The sequence below is a fragment of the Archocentrus centrarchus genome, chromosome 14 (genome assembly GCF_007364275.1).
Source record: "Archocentrus centrarchus isolate MPI-CPG fArcCen1 chromosome 14, fArcCen1, whole genome shotgun sequence".
NCBI lineage: Eukaryota > Metazoa > Chordata > Actinopteri > Cichliformes > Cichlidae > Archocentrus > Archocentrus centrarchus.
Genome location: NC_044359.1, coordinates 24590058 through 24610993, shown reverse-complemented (window position 1 = coordinate 24610993; position 20936 = coordinate 24590058). Strand labels below are relative to the sequence as shown.

Here is a 20936-nt window from a genome sequence, read left to right as displayed (position 1 = left end):
GTCTAAAAGTAAAGACTGTTATTATTATTATTAATCACTGAAATGACTGAAGTAAAAATGAGGATTTACTGGCAAAATAAAATTTAGTTTTAAGGAGGCTGAGGAGATGATGGAAGGAAATGAGAGCAGAGGGGGATAAAAAAGAGAAGAAGCCAGAGCTTTCAGTAGCTAGTTTATCATCTCTGTGCTGAAGCACAGTTTGCTCTCAGGAGTGCCGGTAACTGTCCTGAGATACATTAAACTCATCCCCCTGTTAAATATTATATTGGAGGAATGGGCAGATGTATGCTGAAGCTGGATTGATACGCGTACTGTGATGAGCACTACAAGATCCTGCAGGAGAAGAAATGCTTTTAAATGTCATCATTCATCAAACAAAACAAAACAGAATGCGTGTGTGCGTGCACGCAGTCACTTACACATGCAATCACGTGAAAAAGAAAGCACACCCTCTTTCAAATCTTTCAAAGTTCTGTGTGTCAGGACAGAATAAAAACCAACAACACGTATTACACCGTGTCGTTATTTATTTAACAAAAACTGAGCCAAAATGCAGAAGCAGATTCAATAACTTTTAGAACCCCCTTTAGCAGCAGTAACTCGAAGCAGTGATTTGATGACTTTATCCGTCCCCCACGTCATTGCGGTAGAATTTTTGGTCCACTCTTCTCATTGAAGTTTGCAGGCATTCACTTACGCACAGCTCTCTTAAGGTCCTGCTACAGCATTTCAGTCACTTTGAGGTCTGGACTTTGACTGGGACATTGAAACACGTTGATTCTTTTCTTTTTCAGCCATTCTGTTGGAGATTTGCTGCTGTGCTTTGGATCATTGTCCTGTTGCATGACACAATTTTTGGCAACCTTTAACTGTCAAACAGATGGCTGCACATTTGACTCTAGAATAATTTGGTACACAGAGGAGTTCGTGGTCGACTCAATGACTGTAAGGTGCCCAGGTCCTGTGGCTGCAAAAAAACAGAAGCCCAGATTATCACCCCTCCACTGTTATTGACAGTAATTATGAGGTGACTGTGTTGATATGCTGTGTTTTCACGAGATATGGTGCTGTGCATTATGGCCAAACATCACCATTTTGGTCTTGTCTGTCCAAAGGCAGCTTTGCAAACCTAAGCCATGCTGGCGTATTCTTTTTAGAGGTCTGGCAGTCTTTTTCTAATCGTACTGTCACAAACTTTAACATTTAACATGCTAACTGAGGCATGTAGCACCTGAGATGCAGCTCTTGGGATTTTTGCAGTTTCTCTGAGCATTACATGGCCTGACCTTGGGATTAATTTGCTGGGATGTCTGCTCCTGAGAAGACTGGGAACTGTCCTGAATGTTTCCCACCTGTGAAAAATCTTTCTCACTGTAGAAAAATGGACTCCACATTGTTTGGAATTGGCCTTGTAACCTTTCCCAGATTGATGGGCAGCAACAGTTGCTCCTCTGTGTTTATTGCTGGTGTCAATTTGTTTGCACACAGCTGAACCAGACCAGAAAACTGCCAAAGCTTCTGCTTTGATTAGCAGCACCTGGTTGGTACTACCCTCTTAATTTCTATGGAAAAATTAAGGGTGTACTTTTCTAGGACTGATTACACAGGTGTCTTTTATTGTAGTTTCGCTTGTCCAGACTAAAGCACAAACTTAAAAACAGAAACAGAAAAAGTGGCTGCAGTGATTTGATTTTTCTCCAATATTTAGACAGAGGTCCAAAGATCTCTCTGTGGCACCTATGCACTACCAATACAGCACAATATCAAGATCATTAACATTAATGTGGTCTAAACTCCTACCAGGAGGAGGGGGAATAAATGCTAGAAGATGAAGCTTTAAAATGGGAAATCCTTGATTTCTGTAGTGTCAGTTGTGAGTTATGCCAGTAACTTATGACACATGCTGATGAGACATTTTTATGTACGCCACTTGATAAAAGACTTCTGCATAGAACATTTCCTCTCTCTAAGCTCCGTGTCTCTCCTCCATTCTTGTCTTCTCCAAGTGTTTATAAGGAAAGAGCCTCCTAATGGCTGAGAAGGAGCAAATTCCAGGTTGCTTAAGTTAGCCTAATTAAATATTACACTCCACCTAGTCTTTGTCCCCAAGCCTTCACCCTTGAAGCTACGCCCCAGGTTGTAAAAGGCTGTCTTTGTAGACATCAGTGAAAAACCTCACATTTATTAACTGCATTGCAATAACTTCAAAGGTTTGAGGAGTCTCTGCCCCAAATGTCAATTTCAAATGGTTTCATGTGCAAGGTCGCTTAAGGTGTTTCTGTGGTGCAGTCGTGCCTAATGGCTATTGAAAGTAGGCAGGAAACAATGCATTATTCTGTCACACTCAACTTTTATCTCTTGTGAGTGGGTAGGTGGGGAGTAATGTATGTGCACTTCGTTTCCTTTGTAGCCCACAGGCACATACAGGGCTCTGTGATGCACAAACAGCAGCATAAGATTCAGCTTTACATTTGGTTTAGTTTCAACTCCTGTGATCAAACACAGTGAATAGGAGAATTAATTACCTAGGAACATATAAAGCTAGTCAAAATGTACTTAATCCTTGCAAATTAACAACAAAGATACTTCACACTTGTTGGCTTCTATTTACCTTTGAGTTGAGCAGCAATTTAAGTGCTTGGAGTTGCCCAGGGCTATGAATTCCTGGTCAGATTACTGATAACTCCCTACACCTGTGGAGATATCCGCTATCATGCTGACTGCCTTGGGTGAAGTGTAAATGCAGTGGAATACACATGTGCGATTCATGCAGACACACTGCATTACGGTGCTGCTAAAAGACCTGCAAAATAACTCGCTTTCAGTCTGCTTTAAGCCTAGCCCCACACACGTGCACATACATACGCATGCAACAAAGAAACAACTGAGTGCAAAATCTATCACAGTCTTTGTGATCCTTGCCACTAGTTGCGCACATGCTAAGCCTCTCAGTAGAGTGACTGCCACACATCTGTCAGGATAAACTAAAAGCTACTGAAAAGTCCTGGGGGGGCTGCAATATCTCTATTTTGTCAAACATCAAACTTTTTGTAGTGTGGCACTCCTTTCAGGGGGATGGTGTGTGGGCTTCTGTTACTACTGAAATGTTAGTGGTAGTCTATTTTTGTCCCAGCGCTTAAACATGCAATGCGGTTTGTAAAAAAAGGAACATTATGCCAACTGAACGAATAGATTTCTAGATTTAGTTTTTACTTCGTAGGCCACTGTTTCTCAAAAGTTTTCCATGGTGAGAGATCATTGGGTTTGTTGCATATAGCTCTGTTTGCCAGTTGCACAGGGAGTTGGGGATTCAAATACAAAGGAGTACAGCAGGCAGATGGAGACATATCAGTGAGGGAAAGGCCACACTGCCAGCAGCAGAAGAGATGTAATGTGTCGCATACAGCACCGTCTTACTGTGAAAAATTTCCTTTGATTTTGAGTGTGAAGCCTCAAACACACACACACACACATGCGCACGCACATACACACACGCGCATGTACACACAACTCAAGGAAGCTCTGATTTTTATGAAAGATGCTTAAAAACAATAAACATTGGCGCTGAATTCTTAAAACAAAACAAAAAAATAGGCAACTGTTTATCTGGTTGTTACAGTAGCCAACTTTATTAAAAGCACAAATAATCAAACACACACACACACACACACACACACACACCCTAAACCATGTGAAGGGACATGCATCCTCTATACAGCCATGTGTTATTAAATGTACTAGTGCGTACCCGTGCTATTATTTGATCTGTGACTTTATTCTGTTGGTATGTGGGTGCTAGGCAACATGGTAATAATATATGACATAGATGAGAATCTTCACGGGTTGTACCTGTGTGACAGTTTTGGTTCCTCAGTTGGTGATCGTGTAGGAGGAGCTTGCGGGCAAACAGACAGAGATCTTAAGTATTAGAGTAAGACAGTAAACCTCATAGAGTCTGTCTTTTAAAAAAAAAAAAAAAAGCAACCTCATAGGTTTTAAAACCAATACATCATACAGTTCAAAATAAAATTAAGTGACCTCATACACAAAAAGGCGTGTGAATAACCTGCTCGGTTTTCTACGGCAAAACCGGAAGAAACACTGTAAATTTAGATTTTCTCGGCTTTCTGAAAAGTCTGAGGGGACTAAATGGCATTAGATGCCGCAGCAAAAGCTTAAACATTAAATAAGTAGACTGGTTCTTATAAAGCGCTTTTCTACTGTACTTGAGCACTCAGAGAACTTTATATAACATGCTTCATTTACACAAGCACTTCAGTATTTTATGCAATGATACTTTGACCTACAGCCAGGGATTGAACCAACAACTAAAATGACTGACATGACACGTTTTTGAACAAACAACTGACATTGTCATTTGAATTGGTGGTCATGTTGACCTCATAGAGCATAAGATGGTTTATAAAATAGCAAAGCTGTTTTTATTCTGCATATGTTTTTAGTATCACTAAGTAGTATAAAATAACTACACATTAATTAATAACCCTACCAACATAAAAGATTACATGGATTACCTACTGGGATCTCTGCAGACCCCATGAGTTATTTAGTGCAAGAAGCACATAGCAAAATAATAATAATAACAAACCTTATTCCTACTCAACGCATTATTAATCAGATAATTCATGTCATCCAAAGTTAATTTGCATAAATTCTTTGCATTAATTTCAAGTAAACATTATTTGTGTTGTATTTATATGATGAAAACAGTTGGGGTCATTTTGACACCGATATAAAATAATGGAAATAAACACACAACCAGCCAGTCCAGAGATGTAATCTCTTCAGCGTGTCCTGGGTCTGCCCCGGGGCCTCTAGTACATCTCCAAAACACCTCACCTAAGAGGTGCCTGGGAGGCATCATAGCCAGATGCCCAAATCACCTCAACTGGCTCCTTTTCATGTGGTAGAGTAGGAGTCCTACTCTGAGCCCCTCCCAAATGACTGAGCTCCCCACCCTATCTCTGAGGCTGAGCACAGACACCTTTTAGAGGAATCTCATTTCTGCCCCTTGCATCCACGATCTTATTCTCTCAGTCACTACACAGAGCTCCTGACCACAGGGGAGGGTAAAAATGCAGATAAGCTGGTAAATCAACAGATTCACTTTCACGCTCAATTCTCTCTTCACTGCGACAGACCCATGCAGCATCCACGCTCTTTCAATCTGCAGCTCCACTCTCTCCTCACTCATGAACAAACACCTAAATACTTAAACTTCTCCATCTGAGGTATCCAGAGTATGCACGTCGCCATTTTCCAGCTGAGAGCCATGGCCTCAGACTTGGAAACGTTGATCCCAGCCACTTCAGTGCAAGGCGGAGATCATGGTTTGATGAAATGAACAGAACCACATCATCTGTGAAAAATAGACAAAAACAGAATCAGTGAGAAACAGCAACACCCACTGGAACAAGTCTGACTTTTTGCTGGCAGTGTGGACCAGACTGTCACTACAGTTTTAAGAGCACCAGAAACAACTAAAGCTAAACACACATTACAGACATATAACAACAATTTGCCTCATAGTCTGTTCAGGGAATGCTGGCATATGACAGGAGGAGCAAACAGTTGCTGCCTTCCTGTCTGTGATTCAGGAACAAAAGGTTTTCCAGCTGAGCATTGGCAGTCACATCGGTAGGAGAGTAATAATAATCAAAGCAGAAATTAAAAAAAAAAAAAAAGAATGATAAGGAACACACTGTTTGACAAAGTCATAAAAAATTTAAATACTAAAAAAAAAAAAATCACCTATGAGCTATGACAAAAATCTACTTCTGCACCACCCCAGTCGATAGGATGAATTTTAAATCTCTCCAATACAGCAATTACCACAATCCACTACAGATTTTGAAACATTAAAAATTTGTAAGAATAGTAATTAAACAATTTACACAGTTACACCACTGAATGACATTATTTTTGTCAGGTTTTTCAGGAAAGACAAAAAACTGATTGAAACATCAAAAACTAGATGATTTAGGCAAAAATAAAACATTTGTTAAAAAAATGACTTGGGTCATTTTTTTAACAAGGTGAATGCTTTCTTTGATTTCATTTCTTTTTTATCATACCACCCAACATAGTAACACACTGTAAAATATCAAGAAGACTGCAATCACAGCAGAGGTGCAAAAACCAGTCAAGTGGTTGTAATGGTGATTTGGTTGGTTGCTGTATTAATGATTATTATGGCTGGAAAAAGGAAAGTTTGTCATAGTGTCATAGTTTATAAAATGTAAATCTACATTTGTTGCAGTGTACAACATTCTTTGCTATAAACTCTCACTTCAGATAGCTCACTAGCTGAATCAGAGAGCTTTAACTCAGTCGGATTCAGAACTTAATGAGATGCTGCTCCACAAAATCAAAAATTGCTTTCAACTCCACTTTGACTTTAACGCTAATGTCTCTTGACTTTGCATGGCCTCAAGTTTTATGACTTGAAAACCTCCCTAAGCCCAAAGTGTGAGAATTTAGGCTGGATTCCTGCAGCATGTTAAAGAACAAAGCAGATATTCAGGCCTGTGCGAAGGTACACTTGTTTTGATGCCTTTTGGAATTATAGCTTCAAACAGGGATTCCTCTGGTGGCTGAAGATCTAAATATCATTAAAAGGAGAACGATGAAAGAAAAAATGACTGATTCTGGTTACTGTGAGATGAGCGCTTGCTTTTTCGAAAAGACTTCTTTTTAGGAAATGCATGTGACACTTGCACTGTTTTGGCTTTGAAGCGGCCTGCACTTGCCAAAAATATTCAAATTTTTAATTGTTTAATTTCTCAAATCTGTCCAACAGTTTATTTTTTTTATCTGCCTCCAGTCAGTGCTGGGAAGATTATTTTAGATTTGTAATACATTACAGAACACTAGTTATCCTGTTAAAAATATATTTGCATGCATCTATTCAGCAAAGTCAAAGTCATTTACTGCCTTTAATGTTTTAAATTGGGCATTAAAATATAAAAATCCTCTGCATGCTTGTTTCACATTACGTATTTTGAATTTTTTTGTTGTTGTTGTTGTTGCTGAAAACATTAATTTTAAAGTTTTTCTGATTTCAGAACTTCATAAAACAATTAAATAGAAATCCTGCACATTTCTCTTCCTATTTAGCAGATTTTGGCCCATCTGACTGTCATCAGGTATATTGGCAACATCTCCACATTCCCACATAGGAACACACATAGGAAATGCCGCAGTCATCCCAGCATCCACTCAGAAGGCTAATGAGATTAATCTGACTAAGGAACATCTTTCACATACAGAGGGGGAATAATTATTTGATCCCTAGCTGAATTTATAAGTATGCTCACTTACAAAGAAATAAACAGTTAGAGACGAGATTGTAGATCTGCACAAAGCTGGAATGGGCTACAAGACCATCAGCAAGAAGCTTGGTGATATGGTTACAACTGTTGGTGTGATTATTCAGAAATGGAAAAAGATATAGCGCGGTGTAGCGCGGTGGCGTGGTGGTTAGCACTGCTGCCTCACACCAAGAAGGTCCTAGGTTAGATTCCACCTTGGCTGGGATCTTTCTGTGTGGAGTTTGTATGTTTTCCCCATGTTTGCGTGGGTTTCCTCCGGGTACTCCGGTTTCCTCCCACAGTCCAAAGACATGCAGTTACTGGGGTTAGGTTAATTGGTGATTTTAAATTGTCCATAGGTGTAAATGTGAGTGTGAATGGTTGTCTGTCTCTCTGTGTTAGCCCTGCGACAGGCTGGAAACCTGTACACGGTGTACCCTGCCTCTTGCCCTTGCTGGGATAGGCTCCTTGAATTGTCAAGAGGCAACCAAGAAACCTAAAGGATTTAGAGAGTTTCTGTAAAGAGGAGTGGGCTAAGGTCCCTCCTGAGATGTGTACAAACTTGGTGAATAACTACAAGAAACAGCTTGCCAACAAGGATTTCTCCTCCAAGTACCAAGCTATATTTTGCTTGGTGATCAAATTCTTATTTCACTCTGTTTTTTTCTGGACTTTTGGTTGATATTCTCTCCATATTCTCCATTAAAATAAAACTACCATAAAAATGAGAAACGATTCTTTTCTGTGTAAATGAGCAAACTTACAAAATAGGCAGGAGATCAAATAATTATTTCACCAACTCTATATGTGCCAGTAGTCACCCAGTAGCATTATCAGGAGCATCAGTGACAATATTAATCTCAATTGACATCCGTATAAATTTAAAACTCTTCAAGTTCAGAGTACAAGTCACTTGGACCCAAATCTAATTTCAGAACTAAAGTCTAAACAAGACTGACAGAAGAGAGGGGGTTTGAATTCAAACAAGAGAAAAAAACAATACTCCAAATTTGAGCATATTCTGTTAAAGGAATGGAGGCTGCCTAGATTTGGAGGCAGCTTCTTGGAAGCCATCTCAGTCCTAATGGTCGATATGCCTCAAGACATTTCTGCATGGCAAAGAGATGCAAAGCAACAGACTGAATGTTGGATTTTCCAAGAAGCCTTTTAACAAAAACAACATATTCAGCTATTATCCCTTTGCAATAACTGGAATGTATTTATACTTTTTTTTTCTTAGTAACAATAATGACTTAAAATTAAATTTACTTTTGTAATTTAATTAGGTAATTCTGTTTTGGGTAACATACAATGGGTATAGTGGAGCCTTTTTTTTTTTTTTTTCTTTCTAGAAAGAGCTGTTTGTTCCAGCTGACAGTGAGGCTGAAAGCATTGGGACTGAACCTAACAGTCATTTTCAGGCCATAAAACCAAAACAGTGTAGTTTGAGTAGCCTTTTTCAGGCCCTGTAGAGGCAGGGTTGGCAGTAAGTTCTACAGCTCATCGCTTCAACCAACACTTCCAGATTATGAGTAGTAACTTGATTCAGTAATATTACATAGAAGTATTGGCGGTACTTTAATTATGTAAGACTGGGGATCTGCCAGGTTTGTTTTTTGTAGTAGTTGAACTATTATTCAAGTTGAGTCAAGCCACATGGACCCAAATGAGATACAGTATTTTACATCATGTGCAGCAGGCTGCTGGTACACTAACAAATATTAGAAAACAGAGTGGAAGGTAGGAAAAAGGCAGCAGTGAGACATGACAGCAGTCAGTGTTTGTTCCATAAAATAGATCCTGCATCACAAAGCAGCATCAGAACTGTATCAAAGTTTTATCTTCAGGTTTCTCAGAGCCCCCTGATCCTCAGAATTTGTTGCACTGAAACTAGGAACCCTAATTGGTGAAAAAAAAAAAAAAGAGTTAGGTTAGTTTTTGTTTGGAAAGCCTTTGAAAGAGGTGCAGAGTGAATTTAGCTCTACTGAGGATGATTTCAAAGCTGCTTTCTTTTTGTATGGTCAGCATATGTGAGAGGTCTTTTATCCTTCCAAAAGGCTGGAGGAATGAGACAGTCTGAAGCCCACTGACTCAGATCCCTATTGTCTGTCCACAGATACTCACCCAGCGTGAGAGGTCACACATGCACAAACACACACACACACACACACACACACACACACACACACACACACACACACACACACACACACACACACACACACACACACACACACACACACAAACTAAGACTTCAGACAGCTTATGTTGCGTTTACTATTAGAGAGCTGGGATGAAAGTGAAGGTTGCAGGCTGCAGTGAAGTTAGAATCGAAGAGATGTGCATGTGTGCAATTTTGGATTTGCACCTGCTAAGAGAAGCTTGAACCTGGCCTACAGGCTTTTTTGAGGATGCATGAACTCTGATCAGCAGTCTCCTCACCTCAGCATGTTGTACCTACATATGTGAGCTATGCTGGAAAGTGCGTAACGCTGCTGCTACTACGCTAACACATCATGAGCAGGGCCTGAATGCATATTGGATGTAAAAATGGAAGATACATACTTTCCATCTGTTTACAGTTTTAAAGAGTCGCATTGCTTTGTGTCTCTGTGATGATGGGGGTAAATTGCTATGATTTGTGCATTTTCAACATCGATTCTGCTTCAGCTCGTAAGATGCATAAATGACTTGGAAGAACAAACAGCTGGGGAAACTGTTCTCAGAGGAGCTAAATGAGACTTTCTGACGCTCTACAAATAATGTTTCCACAACTAGTTTTTCTCCTCTACCTTTTCCCTTTACCACTAAAACACACTGAGGCATTATTTTCAGGAATGGCATGCAAAATTAGGCATTGTTCACTGCTACACAAAAGCAAAAATGAAATAAAGAAAATGTTCCCTCCTCTACCTTTTCCAATACATTTTTACAAGCTACACAAAGCACCATCCTTCTTGCCCACTTGTTGAAGTGGCAGCTAATGAGTACTGTATTACCCTAGCACTAATACATCCATTCACTCAACAAACTCTTCTTTCATAACACTGGTTAGCTGTGTGCTCAAATCATCATGATGATAGACAAGAAAAAATACAGTTCAGCAAAGGAAAGTTGAAATATAATTACAGAGCACATAAAAAAAAGATTGCCTAGGAAATCATGCAGATTCTTTTTTATGAATCCTTTGCAGCAGGTGTGTTGTTAACACTTGGACTACACGCTGAAAATAATTAAAACACTTTTTCTTCATTCAGTTTTACAGTGACTTCCCCCATGGGTCACACAATTTCCTCCCATAGTTTCCTTTCTAGTTTTTACAGAATAATGAATGCAGCATGTAGTCTTTATATCACAGAAATAAATTGGTCCAAATCCACCTCAGCACATACAGAAAAACGTAGCACTTCCATACATGGATAAACTGTATGACTTTTTAGAAAGAACAAAATTCAGTCTGTTCATGTAGATAATTTCCGAACTCCTCACGAGTGACTATAAATGAAATATTAAAATGCTTATTGTCAAATACATTTACAATTATGAGTGTTTTTATGTTTTTTGGGGGGGGGCTTTTTTCCAGGTGGGAACAAGTTAAAAGGCCAGCAGTTTCGTCTTGACTGGGCTTGGATTTCTTTGGAGAAGGAGTACTATGTGGTGGATGAGGAGGACAAATTTCTGGATGTGGTGCTTAGACGAAGAGGGTACCTGGGAGAGACGTCTTTCATTGGTGAGTCTGTTTGTCTTTTTGTCGTTCTTCCTTTCTGATCAGAGAAGTATGTCCTCCGGGGATGGCAATGGGCCACAATGCTCAGTGGATTGCCACAACCTTTTGTAAAAACATTCACGGCCCTCATATCCTCAATACCCTCATCTCATCAGGTGCAGAGGTTGAAACTTTAGGTTCTGAGTAAATTGTAAACAACTGTTGGAAGAAGACATTGATATGAAATTTGCCACATGTTCTTCCCTCCCCCGTCAAGATGAACTGTAATAAATGCGGCGGTGCTCTGAATTTAAATTCTGCAGCACGCACTTGCATGCTGACAACCACTTTAGTTCAAAGCAAAGAGTACAACTTTACAGAGCTTCTAGCATGTCTGCAGCCTCGTAGTCTCGATGTCAAATCGAGATTTTCTTACCTTCGTCTTTTCTGTAGAATTCAATTAAAATTTCATTACATTACCTTTGAAATGCCAGGCTTTTCTTAGCTGCACACTCTTCTATCTGTAACAAAAAATGTAACAAAAAATTAAACAAAAGCACACAGAAAAAAATAAAAACCCATTGCAGAATTGGTCCGGCCTCGAGCCAATTAAGTTTGCAAAAAGAAATTGTTTTACTAGTTTAAGGAAGCTGAGATGGCTGCAGATCAGTGCTGTGCCGTCTATAGCACTGTATACAGTAGCACATATGCATGCTTCATTTGTCCCAGAGGGTTAAGAAAGGACATTAAATAAATATTAAAACATGTGCATGTCAAAAAGACAACACTGAGAGTATAAAGGCTACTGTTGTACATAGCCTTACTGTGAAACTGTTTTTTTGGAGTGGCACAAATAATTTGTGTAACATACTGTACATTATGATGACACAATCACAAAGAAAGGATGCAGCAGATGCATAAAGTTGATATCAGTCTTACGACTGCATATTTCAAAAAATGTTTTCACTCTCTCGAGGTCTTAGTATCAACACTAATTGAATTAAGTAAATCCAGTGAATGTACTGTGGTTAAAAATACTCTTATTAAAGGTCTTTAGAGCCTTTGCAAAGACGAAAGAAGTGGATTTAATTACCAAGGACAAAACATGAAAACGGTTGAGTTATCTATCTATTTAGAATTTGCAGGGGAAAAGTGCAGTCTATCGGACAGTAAAAGGCAACAGTGTCAGTGTAATGCAAATGATGTGGGTCAGCGAGCAGAAAAAGTAGCAATCGCTAATATCCTCCTACAGCTAAGGAAAATACAAACAAGTTATTTCAAAAGAGCATTTTAATGCTAGCAGTCGCACAATATCTTCTGTCAATTAGTCCACTGTCCTCTCAAAGAGGACAATAGACTAAGTTCACACCCTGGACACGGACATGTTTGTGAGAAGGGTTGAAAATCGGGGTCTGTGGGTTCTGGGAGAGTTGTTTGCATGGAAGACCGGGTTGAATGCTAATGACTTGCTGATTCTCTCCTACAGTACAGTACCTGTCAGCATATACAGCCTTTTGCACCTATAAATAAATACATGAATAAATACTGCAGTATTAGGTTGGACACTGTTTAGCGGGACATGTACCGTATTTGGAGTATCCCTTTCATAGCACATCGTTTTTGGAGTAGAGTATTAAAATGGAGACAACAAAGGAGATACACACTGTACTAAGATTAGCAACAAACATCTTAGTGCACCAAGTAATGCTGAACATGCATGACAGTGAGCATTGGTGCTGTGGCTGTTGCTGAAATGTATCTGGAAAGCCAGTGTGTCAGCAGCACGGTGGCGTGGTGGTTAGCACTGTTGCCTCACAGCTAGAAGGTCTGGGTTTGAATTCATCTTGGCCCGGGCCTTTCTGTGTGGAGTTTGCATGTTTTCCTCATATTTGTCTGGGTGCTCCAGTTTCCTCCCACAGTCCAAAGACATGCAATTAATGGGGTTAGGTTAATTGGTGATTCTAAATTGTGTTGGCCCTGCGACAGGCTGGTGGCCTGTACAGGGTGTACCCTGCCTCTTGCCCTACGACAGCTGGAATAGGCTCCAGCCCCCCACAACCCTGAACAGGATAAGTGGAAGAGAATGGATGGATGGAAGCCAGTGTGTCATTGGCTCAGAATTATTCCCTGTAGTTGTAAGCATGGGCCTAAATCTCTGGGTCCCTCTCGTACAGTAGCTTTTCCTCAGCCTAAATGTTTGGAACAGAGCCCCTCATATTTCTGGCACATTTCTGTAGAGCACAATACACGCAATCCCAGTACTATCTGTCAGACTTGTCCTCTTGTATCACATCTAAAATGGACTCTTCACTGACGGGACCCAGCAGTAATCAATAATAATTTTGGCTAAGGATCAGCCGACAATTTTAAGTGGAAATAAGAAAAACCAATTTTATTATCATATTTATACAACAGAAATACACATTGCTTGTATTATTAATTTAATTGCAATTATTTTATAAATTTTTATTTTATTTATTCACATTAATGAAATATTATTTTATTTTAACACTTCTGTTTTAAGTAGACAGTGACACAGTGGTTAGCATTGCCTCACATAACAGCATTCTGGTTTTGAACCTTCTAGTTGGCTGGGGCCTGTCTCCCATTGCCTGAGCAGGTTTTCTGCCCTACTAACCACAAAACCGCTGTAATACCCTGTACTCCACGGCTCCCATCTCCCGCAGTCCTCCAGAAGCAAAGATTAGTATTGCTAATGGCATATTAGTCGCAATCTACTGGAGAACACTTATGTCATTTTACTCTCACACAGGTCATCTGGTTTTTGGTTTACGTAGTGCAATGTAACACACTAGAGGAGGTGCAAACCAGGCCTATATGCTTCAGTCCATCTCTGTCAAGCTGTTGGCAGATTTAATGAGTTAGCACCTTGAATTGCAAAATAAATGAAAGAACAGGGAAATGATTCAAATGACATTAAGATGATACCAAAAAAAAAAAAAAAAACTGCCCAGGAAGTTAAAAACATTAACAGTTATTTGAAAAAGTGTATTTTTGCTTGTCATATGTACTAGAATTATTTGTGCATCTGTAGAATTGAATCCTCAGTCCGTGTACTGATGAGTATGAAGCATAGGCACTGTGACCTGGGTTACTGCTGTGTGAAATCCTGGTTTGAGGCCTTTATTCTTAATGGGGCAGTAATTTATAAAAAGAAGACCATGTTTTGACTTGAGTCTAGCAATTAACATCATAAAGTCACAGAGAAAGTCTTTACTGAGGTCATAAATCAAACAAGCCTTCCGGTTGATTTCCCTCTTCTTCTTTTTTTTCTACTTCTTCTTTTTCTTCTTCTTTCAACTGCTCCCTTTAGGGACTGCCACAGCAGATCATCTGCCTCCATCTCACCCTGTCCCTAGTATCCTCCTTTATCACACCAACCCGCTGTATCCCTTCACTACATCCATGAACCTCCTCTTACAGTCTTTCTCTTTTCCTTCTGCCTGACAGCTCCATATTCAGCATCTTTTGTCCAATATATCCACTATCTCTCTTTGTCTTTCTTTGTCTCCAAAACGCTCAACCTGAGCTGTCTGTCTGATGTACTCAGTTCTAATCTTGTTCCTCCTTCCTTACTCCCCGTGAAAATCTGAACATCTTTAGCTGTGCCACATCCAGCTTAGCCTCCTGTCTTTTTGTCAGTGCCACCGTCTCCAAACCATACATCAGATCAGGTCTCACTACCACCTTGTAAGACTCCATTTTTACTCTTGCAGCTCTCCTTCTGTCACAAATCACTCTTGCCTGCACCCTCTTTTTCACCTTTCTCTGCACTGTCCATTGCTTTAGATGGTTGACCCCAGGTATTTAAATTCATGTACCTTCACTACCTCTGCTCCTTGCAGATACCATTTTCCACCTGTGTCCCTCTCATTCGCACATGCATTCTGTCTTGCTTCTACTGACTTTCATTGCTCTTCTCTCCAGTGCATACCTCCACCTCTCCAGGCTCTCTTTGACCTACAGATCACAATGTCATCTGCAAACATCACAGTCCACTGAGACCCCTGCCTGACCTCATCTGTCACTTCACTCCTACCACACACACGTCAGCACTGTCTCAGTGTCCTCATACCTGTCCCGCACCACCCTTACGTACTTCTCTGCCACTCATGACTTCCTCGTTCAGTCAGAATCTGCATAATAGTTGATGATCCCTATGTTTGATTTGGCAAAAGTTTTACGCCACACACCCCTCCTCATTTATCCAGGCTAGGATACGTTGGTTGGTTTCCCATAGATTGGACTTCTTTTTGCAACCAAAGTCACCGACTACTCTCCAAAAGAAAAAAAAATCAGGTTCAAGGCACCTCACTGGCATCACTTTTCTGACCCAGAGTCCATATCTTATTTATATAATATATGGCTTTAATAGTTCATATTATGTCTCAGATGTGACCTCACTTCCTCCTTGACAGCTCTGCAGTCTACTGTATATCACTGTAAGAGACAAATACTTTTGAAAACCTAACATCTGTAAGGTAATGTTGCAAGCCTTGGGCATTTTATGCAAATTCTGTTGAGAATTGCAAAAAATTGTGAGAATCTGTGAGATATTTATTGATTTCTTTTTCATAAATTCCAATACAGCTGAAATCCAATATGGTAGTTAATGTCTTCTGATTCAGGTTTGATCCAAGGAATCCAACATTTGCAAAAATTGGGCTCCTGGTTCAAACACTACACGTACCCCTAAGTTCCACACATTGGTGGTGCTACGGTGTGTGGGCCACAGACACCAAAATCCAATGTAATCTTCATTAACCTGTGCTCCGACTCGCCCCCAACTTTCAGCAAAATCAGCCTTGTAGTATTTCTGTAATCCTGCTAACAGATAAACAAACAGATGGAACTGAAAACAGTGACAGCAGTGACAAAAGCATATTTTGTTCCCTCTTTGAATGTTGACAATACGTGAATCACCAGATTAAAAAAAAAAAAAAGGAGGCGTCATGCTGCCTGTGACACTCATCCATGTACATAACACAGTGTGGGCAGAGAACATGCTGCTGTGTGTCAGTCAAATCTTAAATCCAGTCAGCTACACAAACATCACTGCCACAGTTCCTAATAAGCTTTATGACCAGCAGACGGAGGTGATTTTGTGTTGGAAAGAACAGCCCAGCAGGTTTTTATGCTTATGTCTGAGTGTTTGTGGAGGTTTAAAGTTTAAAAGGATGGTGATGATGTTGTCCCTGAACGGCCCTTTTAGCACTTTGTTATGCTTCAGCTCGTTTGCCCTGTGAGAAGCAGCAGCTGTAAGCAGCTTTTACTCTCTCTCACCTCTCATCATTATTCTGATCCTGTTAATCGTGGGGTCAGGTGTTAGCATCACAGTGTAGCGGTTAATGTAAGCCTTAAGACTCATATCTGTGTGTGTGTGTGTGTGCAGGTGTGTGTGCAGGTGTGTATATTTGATTCCTCTTGGGAAGGTTTTAAGTGTATTTCTTGGGCCCATATGAAAGCTTGCGTTCAGACTCTCATCTCTTTGCACAGTTGGTCTGTGAGCACCTGGTTATCTCTGACCACATTCATATAGTATACACACACACACACACACACACACACACACACACACACACACACACACACACACACACACACACACACACACACACACACTTTCAAGCCAGCATTTTAAAAGGAACATCTAACATGGCATGTTGACGTGCTGCTATACAGTGTGTTATCTGTGTGGACTTACATGGTTAGTACAGGTTTAGGTTAGGTATTTTATGCACAAGTACACGGTTTGGAGGGAAAAATCAAGAAAAATACATTTTTTATTGTAGTCTTAAGAGAATAAGAGCGGTTCCATGGTGTCGAGTGGCTCCGTGGTGTAGTGGTTAACATGTTCACCTTATGTGCGAGAGAGCCCTGGTTTGAGACTGACACAAGCCCAGCCTCAGGGGGGCTCCACCCAGCAGAACTTTGAGTGCTGTTCCCAAGCTTGGATAAATGGGAAGCTTGCGTCAGAAAGGGCATCTGGTGTAAAAGCTGAGGGAAATCAAAAGATGCAGATCCATCTGCTGTGGTGAACTCTTGGGAAATAAGGGAGCAGCTGAAGGTGTCTTTAGTCTTAAGAGAATCAAAGTGCGTCGTTCCTCCACAGCACCATCCTAAATCACTCTAAGAGCTGAAGATTCTCTGGAGCGTTCATGTTTCTATGTATTTGTTTCTTTATGTATGTGTTTGTCTATATGCCCTTTGTGAGACTGTTCAGGAACTAATAATGAAATATTGTGTCCAGAGCAACAATGATCATTAAGAACTTTCACAGCTTAAATTAAAAAAAAAATCCAGCTTGTTTTCTTGTTGTCTATTCATAAGTTTCTTAATTTAATAAGAAACTTAATAAGAAACTCAGGCATGCGTTTTACAGATAAAAACTTGCTTGTTTAATTTTAGCTGTCTCTAATATTTAAAACAATTTCATCTTCATTTTACAAATATGAACGCTATTCTAAAAGACACAAACCAAAATAAATAAATAAACAATTGCTGCAATTAGACAGGACTCGCATTACCAGGGAACCACTGGTAATTTGAGGTGGTTTGTGCTCATTATCACGTGCCAATCTGACATGTGTTTAATTTGTGAAGCATAATAAAACAGATTTTTCCAAACACGAAGCTCCTGTGAAAACATTACTCTGTGCTTTTTATTTTGCAGTGTTTTTTTGTTGTTGTTGTTTGCTGGAGAATACAGCGCTGTGCAAAAGTCTTGAGTCACCCCACATTTCTTTGTGTTTTGTTTCCAAGGAGCCAAACTTTCTTGTAATTTTTTTTAAAAGTGGTCCTGAGCAATAGTTTTCCAGGCTTTCTGAAGTTCTTTCAAAGTTTTTCTTTGGACATTGGCTGTGTTTTTATTCATTTTCAGTTCAGTCCTTGTAGCTGGCTATTTATGGTGGAATTGTATGTTCTTTTTTGTTTGTTTTCAACACTGACTTATGAAACATTCCAGTATAAAAAAGGCACCTAACTCAAAGGATAAAGTTGTGTTGTGTCTACACAGACAACTTAGCAGCCTGTCACAAAAACATATAAATTTGATCCCTTTTCTTTGACTTAATCAACCAAAATGACCAAAGTTAACACATCCTGATACGTATAAAATAGTATTTTTGCACAAGCAAGGTGATTCCAGAGAACTATTGGCCAAAAATTTGGCATATCTTGGCACTGTGTGCAATGTGTCCTTAAAAAATGGGAAGAAACTGAGAAAGTGGAGGACAAACGAAAAGTGGCGGGCCTAAAAACTACCTACAGTAGATGAACAATAAAGTCTGAAAGTTGTGTCCTTAAGAAATTGGAGAAAATCCAGCAAAGACCATGGTGGAGGCTCTACCATGGTTTGGTGCTCCATTTCAGCCAGTGCTACTGGAGATCTGATTGAACTGATGGAATTATGAACAGAGAAGTACTGCATCTGATTCGCATCGTCTTCATTTATCAGCATGACAATGATCCCAAACACACTCCCAATGCAGTAAAAGTATACCTAGATAGAAAAACACACCATGGAACAATATCAGTGATGGATTAACCTTCCCAGACCTCAACATTATGGAACAGAGCAAAATGCAGCCAACATCCAAAGAAGAGCTTTGAATGTCCTTTAAGAAGCCTGGAGAACTGTTCTTGAAGACTACTTAAATAAATTATATGAAAGCTGCCTCAGAGAGTTCATGGCTGTGTTGAAGAATGAAGGTGGTCCTAACCAAATATTGAGCTTCAATCTTATTAGAATGGTACAAACTCTTTCTTTATATTCTGTATTTCCATGTATGGCTGCACATGTTTCAATAAATCTCTGCACCTTTTTCCCTTTTCAGTAAAAAAAAAAAATGGCAGCATTTTGTGTGGAAATTGAGGTGGGCTCGTTATGCTGCACATCAGAGACCCATTCTGAGATGGATGAAGCTCAGATCCATCAGAAGAGAAAAACCTTGAACAGTGATGAAATGAATGACATGTATGGCAGGTAGCATTAAAGTTTTGCTACCTTTCAGCAGACTCAGTAATATGTGGTAGCCAATGTGTGAAAGCTTTTACACAAATATAAGCAGAACCGCTCTTTTTCATTTCTTGCTTGTTTTGCAGTTTTCGTATGGCCTTGTAAAACACAAACTGGACTGAGGTGAAGTGCAGGACTTAAAATTACTACAAAATAGAAAAAAACAGCGAATCCTTGCATCTGAAAAGACCCTAATAGGAAATTTTAGCTTATTGACTAAGAGTTAATCAGTTCTGAACACTTCTACTGATTCTGCTGATAGACTGACTGATCCCATTATGGAACTGTTTAAAAATGAGCCATCCATCCATCCATCCATTTTCTTCCGCTTATCCGGGGCCGGGTCGCGGGGGCAGAAGCCTAAGCAGAGAAGCCCAAGCTTCCCTCTCCCCAGCCACCTCCTCCAGCTCATCCGGAGGGACCCCAAGGCGTTCCCAGGCCAGCCGAGATACATAATCTCTCCAGCGTGTCCTGGGTCTACCACGGGGCCTCTTCCCGGTGGGACATGCCCGGAACACCTCACCCAGGAGGCGGCCAGGAGGCATCCTAATCAGATGCCCGAGCCACCTCAACTGGCTCCTTTCGATGTGGAGGAGCAGCGGCTCTACTCTGAGCCCCTCCCGGATGGCCGCACTCCTCACCTTATCTCTAAGGGAGAGGCCAGCCACCCTTCGAAGGAAACTCATTTCTGCCGCTTGTATTCGCGATCTTATTCTTTCGGTCACTACCCAAAGCTCGTGACCATAGGTGAGGGTAGGAACGTAGATCGACAGGTAAATCGAGAGCTTCGCTTTTACGCTAAGCTCCCTCTTCACCACGACGGACCGGTGCAGCGTCCGCATCACTGCAGAAGCAGCCCCGATCCGCCTGTCGATCTCCCGTTCCCTTCGCCCATCACTCGTGAACAAGACCCCGAGATACTTAAACTCCTCCACTTGAGGCAAGAACTCGTTCCTGAGCCGGAGATGGCACTCCACCCTTTTCCGGCTGAGGACCATGGCCTCAGACTTAGAGGTGCTGATTCTCATGCCAGCCGCTTCACACTCGGCTGCGAACCGTTCCACTGCGAGCTGGAGGCCCCCCCCTGATGAAGCCAACAGAACCGCATCATCTGCAAAAAGCAGAGATGAGACTCTGAGGCCACCAAGGAAGAAGCCTTCCGCCACCTGGCTACGCCTAGAAATTCTGTCCATAAAAATTATGAACAGAATCGGTGACAAAGGGCAGCCCTGACGGAGTCCAACACCCACAGGAAACGAATCCGACTTATTACCGGCTATACGGACCAAGCTCTCACTGTGGTTGTACAAGGACTGAATGGCCCGCAACAATGGGCCAGACACCCCATACTCCCGCAGAACCTCCCAAAGGACACCCTGAGGAACACGGTCGAATGCCTTCTCCAAGTCCACAAAGCACATGTAGACTGGTTGGGCAAACTCCCACGCACACTCGAATATCCTTGAGAGGATAAAGAGCTGGTCCAGCGTTCCACGACCAGGACGAAAACCGCATTGTTCCTCCTGAATCCGAGGTTCGACTAACGGACGCACCCTCCTTTCCAGCACCCTGGCATAGACCTTACCGGGGAGGCTGAGGAGTGTGATCCCCCGAAAGTTGGAGCACACCCTCCGGTCTCCCTTCTTAAAGATGGGGACCACCACCCCGGTCTGCCAATCCAATGGCACTGCCCCAGATCTCCACGCGATGTTGCAGATGCGTGTCAACCAAGACAGCCCTACAACATCCAGAGCCTTCAGGAACTCAGGGCGAATCTCGTCCACCCCAGGGGCTCTGCCACCAAGGAGTTGTTTAACTACCTCAGTGACCTCACCCCCAGTGATGGTCAAGTCATCCCCCT

The 20936-nt window shown here is 41.0% G+C and overlaps 1 protein-coding gene across 1 annotated transcript in view; it reads left to right on the top strand.

The window, feature by feature from the left end:
• The window catches only part of frem2a (FRAS1 related extracellular matrix 2a), a 73935-nt gene that overhangs the window by 15059 nt on the left and 37940 nt on the right, over positions 1-20936 (top strand). The window contains exon 3 of the mRNA XM_030746369.1: positions 10915-11061. Coding sequence (XP_030602229.1) covers positions 10915-11061 — 147 coding nt within the window. The remainder of the gene's footprint in view (positions 1-10914; positions 11062-20936) is intronic.